The following is a 7821-nucleotide window of genomic DNA, read 5'->3' as shown; positions in this document are numbered from 1 at the left end:
AGACGGACAGACGGACAGACAGACGGACACCACGAAAATATTTTGTATTTAGGTCATTTATGATCCAAATAACTCATTTTGAGTGAAATTAAAAAAAACTTTTTTTTTTCCGATCCTAATAGCCTACCATACCTATTGGTATGGTTGGCTAATAAAGTAAATCTAAGATTATTTGTAAAAAATATTTAAAAATAAATGCGTAGGTCATGGTGTGCTTTAAGTATGTAATTATATTCAAGACAATAGATTAAGAAACATATATAAAAACAACTGTGAGAAATAAATTTCGAAATATCTAAATGCAAAAATGCAATTTCTATCTTGCAAATTTTTATTTTTAGATCAACCACTTGATATTTAGTCATATAAATATGCCTTCTGTAGCTAGGACATCACAGTTTATCAAAAGATTCAGCAAGAATGAGGGTTGCAATAGTATTAGCAGTATTTTTATTTGTGTCACTGGCTACTATTCAGGTAAATCTCAATATTTTGTAAATAATTTTTATTTAATTAAATTGCAGTTTAAATATAAATAAATAATGATTTTAATTTAGTACGAAATATTTTCTATAATATTATTATATTTTTTATAATAATATTTTTTCAGACCAGCGAGGCTTTCAGTTTATTTGGATGGTTTAAGACAGCAAAACATGATCCTTCAGCATTGTCCTTTGAAGGCAGTGTTGAAGATGGAGACCTTCCCCCTTTACCTACTATCACACCTTTTCCACCACGACCTACCGGAAAGCCTTCACCAAGGCCACCTCCTTCACCAGAACCAACACCGTTGGACTAACTTCCATCACCATCGTCAGATATTGGACTACCAAGTTTTCATACATCTCTGGCAACTTCTGCATATAATTTGACATAATTGTTATTGTATTGTATGTAATTGTTTCTATTATATTACTATTATTAATTTACATACTATTCTATTTGTATGTAATTCTTTCTTTTTGAATATATTTAAAAATATATTATTTACATGTTTTATTAATGCTGATGTAAAATTAATTCCTTGGTAGAGTACGCTGGCTGTAGAGATATTTAGGTAGATATTAAGGTATTTAAGAATGAAGAAAGTTTAGTCAGCATAAGTAAGTCACATATTTTCCTATACAAGAACAATAATTATTTATGTCAAAATTTTATTATGTTTAGACGAAAACTACTTGAATCCTATTTCTTAAATTTTAATTATAAATAACATAATTTTAAATACAAAATATATTAAAACTTCTCATTTAATTATTATACTCTGTAATTCGATTCTGTGTCCAGGGCTGCTTCTTTGTGGAACTTTGCTTTCTTTTCATATGTGACAATAAAATGAATTTAGATCTTTATAATAATCGTCCTCAACCATGCTCTATTTAACAGAGTTATCACTTAAATAATGATCACAAAACATTATTTTCAAATTTTGAAAGAGAAGGATTCCGAAAAGAGAAAAATTCAAGAAATGTCGTTGGATAAATTTATTAGGTTAGTTATACCAATCCCGTGTAAAATGTTTTGTGCAATTTGTCTAGTTTTCATTAGGCATCTTGTAAAGCGACTGAAAACAGATAGGGTCTTTGTAAAATATACTTCTTTTGTTAAAAACTCCGGCTTTTTATAATATGCCTAGAGTTTTTGCAAAATGCCGAGTTATTCGATACGCCTGCGATATATATACTTTCACTCTTACCCCTCAGGAACTATCAAAAACAGAAAATAGCCATCTTTTCGGATATGCAAACAGCACAAAAACGATCATCTCAGTAACCAACAATTCGAAGTTGGAAAAAGAAAGCCCAGAGAGGCTGAACAAATTAGGTAAAGAAAATAAAGTCCTTCTACGCTGGGTGACCTCTTACCAAGGGATAGAAGGCAATGAAACCAAAGCAAACGATCTAGCTAGAAAAGGAGCGAACACTCCACTAATTAGACCAGAACCGTTTTGCTTTTTAAACCAGCTTAAAATGGAACTGAAGAACTTGGAGGACTCCATCCGTAACCTAGAATGGTGGAATCTGGAATGGGTAACGGCTCACCAATGAATAGAAGGCAATGAAAAAGCAAAACTATCTAGCTAGAAAAGGAGCGAAACTCCACTGATTGGACCAGAACGGTTTTGCTTTCCAAGCGTAAACCAACTTATATCGAAACTCAAGAACCTGGAAGACTCCATCTGTAACCTGAAATGGGAATCTTCCAACCGGTCTAAGACACTCGAAATAGTTTCTCAGAACGACCGAGAAAAATCAAAGATTTTCCTTGATTTAAGTAAGAACAATCTTGGGATTGTCACGGGGTTTCTAAGAGGACACTGTCTCCTCAAGGAACACCTCAGTATATTGACGCTACCCCCTCAGGCTGAGAAACAACGGCGAATGCAGATTATGTGGGAAAAATGGGGAAACACTAGAACACGTCATCACTGAGTGTGCCGAAATGATAACCGTTCGTGCCATAAACTTTGGTACGGCTGATGTCGGAGACTGTTTGGCCTCTGTAGAGCCGTTTGAGATACTTGCTTTTGTCAAAGCCCTAAAACTGTATAATGAGTTATAGCTCATTATAACTCAAAAAAGGGGAACACATAGTAGAGATTTGTAAGGTCGCGATGATTAACCCCCCCAAGCAGCATTTGGACGTCGGGACAACGTTGTGTCACGCGAACAAACGTCGGGGCGCAACGTCGGCACAACCTCGTGCCAACCCTAGTGTGCACTAGTTTGGAGAATAATTTTTAGGTCGAAACGACGTTGGATACCGACGTTGGCTAGAAGCCTAATTTAGTACAAACTGCAACGTTGTTTAAAATCCTAATTCACAGAAATACAAAACTAATATGGCGTCTAAGTCGCGTTTTATCCTAAATTGGGATAATTATAGTAAAAATATTATTTTTATGATTTAGTTAGAGACATATGCCAGATGGCAGTAAAGGAAAACAAAACAAAAGTATTTAAGTGTGGAGGATGTTTGAAGATTATAATTATTGAAACACTTTAACCGACTCTGTAACTCGTTACCCAAGGCAAAAAGTTAAACGCAAACAACTTTATTGATAAATGTATTGTTTCTACTTTGAAAAAATACTAATGGGCCTAAAATTAAAGAAGTTTTAAAAATTTCCCTGAATTTTTTTTTAGTAAAATGAGAATAATTTATTCGCAGTCGAAAAAATGTTTCCCCGTGTTTTTTAGGGTCAAATATTTCAAGTTAATGTATTCAAAAACAGGAATTGCTATTTTAAGAACGAAACATTTGCTTATTTAACAACATGGCGGCTTTCACTTTGTTGTTTTGGAGATTAAGATGGAGTAGTTCGAGTAGTCGCATACTGGACTAATAAAGTCGCAGTTCAGCCTTAACAGGTAGTATACTAGTCGCAAGATTGCCTAATTTAGTCATCCTAGAGTCTAGCTTGTGCCGCCCTCTATAATCTAAATAAACGAGGGAGTGGATAACTATCGGTAATATATGTCGATGTATATTTAAATTTAGTTTTATATGTACCTTTCTTATGTCCCATTTTAATTAAGTTTTTTTTTTATAAAAACAAAAACAGCACTGAACTGTCTGACTGAACAGAACAATGAAGTGAAAATTTAAGATTTAAGGTTATGGTTCAATACAGTTGCAAAAAGGTAGTGACTCGACGTCCTACCAACGTAAGAATACGGAAATCTAAACAACGTTGGAATTAGCAAAACAAACGACGTTTGCATAACGTTGGAATAGGTCCTGAAACTGACGTCGGAAAACTCAATATTGTCCAACGTTGTAACTACGTTGTCCGAATCACCTAAAGATCACTTAAGCAAAAAAGTTAAAAAGACAAGGTTAAAAGACAACGTTTATTTGACGTCGCAGAAGCTTCCTACTTTGCTGTAGTACTAGTCCAACGTCGACACAACGTTATAAAAACGTTTAAATTTATTTTAATACCCAAGGTAGGGAGCTAACTATTTTTTGTAACTAATCCAACGTTGTGTTTAGTAAACATGTGGTCGCAAGTCGTGAAAATGCTACTTGGGCCCTCCTAAATATTCTACATTCTACAATATAGAAGCATTTTTCAACTAAATGAAAAGCAAAAACAGCTTCTTTTGGTTTATTTTCGGAATTAGAATCAAATATAATTTCAGCTCAATTGGAAATCCACACGGCTATATTATAGAACAATGGGTAATTTACAAATATTAACAGACAAGTACACCCTCCTAAACATTCTACCACCCTGAGGGTAAGAATTCCCAAAATTGCTTCTTAGTGCTCAATTACGTCACTTAAAGAATCTCTGAGCTAAATTTCATGCTCCTAGAACTGATTTTAGCGTATTTTGGATAAACGTTTATCCCTAATTTTACCCCTTTGAGGGATAAATGTACAAAAACCGTATCTCAACACTCCATTACGTCACTTAAAAGACCTCTGTGCATAATTTCGTACTCATTAGGACACATTTTATTTTTTTCACATTTTTATATTTCGAAAAATCACAAACTAGTGTTCAATTATATTTTCTTAGAAACCCCTGTGCAAAGTTTTATACATCTAGAACGGATTTTAACAAATGTTTACTTTCACCCATGATTTCACCCCCTTTTCCAAAATGACTTCTTATTGTTTAAAAACCACTCAAAGAACTTCTTGCGAAAAAAATTCGTATTTGCTAATACTGATGGTAATATAATTTAAAACATAATAAAAGTAAACAGTTATCAAAAAACGAATGTAAATAGATTTTTGATTAGACCACATTTAAATTAATTAGATTTTAGACAAGGAATTGTGAAACATATTAAGATATTTGAATGCAAGAAAACATATTTTGAAATAGGTACCTATATGTTTAAAAATATGCAAGATAAAACACAGCCTACTTAATATTTACAAGTATAAAAAGCCATTTTCTCCCGCAAAGATATCACAATCGAACAAAATTGTCTTTAAACATGAAGTGTTTAACATTGGCAGTATTTGCAGTTGTGGTTCTGGCGACTATCCAGATATTATTAAATATTTTCTTAACAATTTATTATTGTGTAGAATTTTTTGAAAAAAAAAAATTATAATGGATTAAATGTTTGAATTATTTAAATTATTATTGATATATTAGAATTATTAATAATTATTTTATATACTTTTTAAGGGAAGTGAGGCATTCAGGATATTTGGACGACATAAGGAAGCAAAACACGATCCTCAAGAGTCGGTCCTCGAACGCAGTGTAGTAAAAGAAAAACTTTCTCCAGCTTCTAACAATCCTTCTCCACCTCCAAGACCGACAGGAAGACCTTCTCCACCGCCACCTCCTTCACCACCCTCGACACCATGCGATTAACCTTCAACCGATACCTTCAATTAAGTTCCTTTATATACCTCAATAGACTACCCATCTATTTTAAAATGTAATATATGTTTATTTTCGGAATATAATGAAATATGAATGTGACGTTTTATTAATATGTTCCTTTATTTACAAAAATATGTTCCCTATAAGTCCTAAAATACAAAAGATTTACCATGAAAACAAATAGAGCTAAATTTATAATTTATAAAGTGTATAAAAATGCTTCTTTATGGTTGATTTGCTGCAAAATATGAATATCTCGTCATTTTCAAGTTTTAGAAAGAGAAGAACGTCAACAATAAGATAGATAAATAGATGAAATAATCATTGAAAATAGTATATCACACAAAACTTCATATGCATTTTGTTTAGCTAGGCAAATTTTGTTAAGTAAAAAGTCATGAAAAAATTTCTGTCGCGGATTCTATGATTGTACCAGATCTAGAATCAACCAAATCAGAATCTAGAAAATATTGTTATACAGACGATATAGCCATAGCAACTGAACATGATCGCTATGACAAACCCAAGAAACGCTAACAAAAAACAGACGTGGATACATTCCATCTTAATAACAAACTGGCGAATACTGAGATAAGCGTCCAGTTTGGTAACACCATCCTGCGTAATAACAAATATCCAAAATATCTAGGGATTACTCTAGACCGCACACTCTCATTTCGAAAACACTTATAAATGTTTTCGGTAAAATTAGAACACCAAACATCATACAAAAACTTTGTGGTACGTCTTAGGGTGCAAAAGCAACAACACTTCGTATCTCTACCCTTGGTCCGATATTCAGTTTGGCAGAGTATTATGCAGCAGTGTGATCACACAAATCTCATAGACAGATAGCTAAACAACACCATGGGACTCATTACAGGTACAATCAGATCCACACCTAGATACTGGATTCCAGTTCTGAGTAACATTCTACCTCCAAATCTACTTAGAAACGAGGCTTTTGGCAATGCTCCCTGTCCATAAACACTTCCTGCTTTACAGGTGAATAGACTTAAGTCGAGAAATTCACCTTTACGAAGGGCTGAACAACTAAAGAGCAGCAACTGCGACTCTTGAGAACAGTGCCTTCAATTACGGGGGGAAATGACTTATAAGCACCTGTACTCTTGGTTCGAAAATAACTATTGCTAACTAACTATTGTATCTAAACCGCAAAGGCTGGAAGATGTGAGGATTCTCTTTATAAGTAGGGTAAAAAACCTTCTCCAGAATTTGATTGCCGAGTTCCTCAGCAAACTCCATCATATAACTATAGTGTGTAATTTACGCGCTTATGGTAAAGATTGGAAGGGCTTTCTGGAAGTTTCTCCAGCAGTTTTGGAATGGATAGGGCATCTAGATGTTAATATATAGTGACCCTAAATACATTTTTTTTGTTGTCTTTTTACCATATACTTATTTTGTTTTTTTTTATATTTACATTGCTCTAAATAATTCTACACCTTCAGGTACCAGAGATACCAATTTTTCATTAAAACCATTAAAAACTATATATATATATACTGCATTTTATTTTTTTTAAATATATTTTGCCTATATTGCAAGGAAATGAAGTAAATCAATGAAAAAGTACTTATAAAGAAATTACTAAAAATATAATGGACATGTCTACTTTCTAAACTTCATCTTTCATATTTTATTCATATTGCTGAATAAAATTAATTTACAATATACTTTCAAAAAAATCTTAGCTTGCGTATTTTTTTTTGAAGGTAAAAGCCGTTCCAAAAATATCTGGAAGACAAATCATCAAACTAATTTTATTTCTACGTTATAACAAAATTAACTACTCAAAAGTCAAGTCTTTTGATCTATTTATCTATCAATAGAAAGTTTTCTGAAAAAATAGAATAAATATATTACCGAATAAGAATATTACGTAGAATTTAAAAAAGGTATAAAATTGATAGCATTGTGTCTAAAATATAAAAAATTGCATTGACGTTAGAAAAAGAATAAGTCTGGCAGCACCGCAGATACGATTTTTGAATCGGCGATTGTCAATATAACCTATATCTAAAATTTCAAAAACATTGGTTTGCCATTTTCCTGGCTATAGACTTTTGACTAACACAGTATCTTCTTCTACTTTCTCATATGTTAGTATCCAAACCAAGTCCTGTGTTTTCTTCAATGGTTCCCTAAGAACAGTTGGGATGATGAAGACCAGCTTTCATACCATTTTATAGGTGGTCGTCCAGGCGATCGAGGCAAGTTAGGTTTTTCTCTTTAGCAATTTTCGCTAAGCGGTCGTTTGGCATCCTATCCACATGGTTTCTCCACTCTCTTCTCCTGTTTCTTGCCCATCTTACTACATCCTGAATTTCACATAATGTGTCCCTTATATCTTCACTTTTCCGGTCATATAAGATATATCCGGTAATTAATCGAAGTGGTCGCATTTCTGTTGTTCTTAGGAGCCGTTTTGTTATTGTGTT

General features: G+C 33.0%; 1 protein-coding gene across 1 annotated transcript; it reads left to right on the top strand.

The window, feature by feature from the left end:
- The first annotated feature begins 375 nt into the window (after positions 1-375).
- On the top strand, positions 376-989 carry LOC115886917 (clumping factor B-like). The gene is made up of 2 exons (XM_030906244.1): positions 376-477; positions 611-989. The coding sequence occupies exons 1-2, from the start codon at positions 421-423 to the stop codon at positions 800-802; spliced, it is 249 nt and encodes an 82-aa protein (XP_030762104.1). The 5' UTR covers positions 376-420; the 3' UTR covers positions 803-989.
- The last annotated feature ends 6832 nt before the right edge of the window (positions 990-7821 follow it).

The sequence above is a fragment of the Sitophilus oryzae genome, unplaced genomic scaffold, assembly GCF_002938485.1.
Source record: "Sitophilus oryzae breed Bouriz unplaced genomic scaffold, Soryzae_2.0 scaffold_535_pilon_pilon, whole genome shotgun sequence".
Lineage (NCBI taxonomy): Eukaryota > Metazoa > Arthropoda > Insecta > Coleoptera > Curculionidae > Sitophilus > Sitophilus oryzae.
This window is presented reverse-complemented; position numbering and strand designations above follow the sequence as displayed.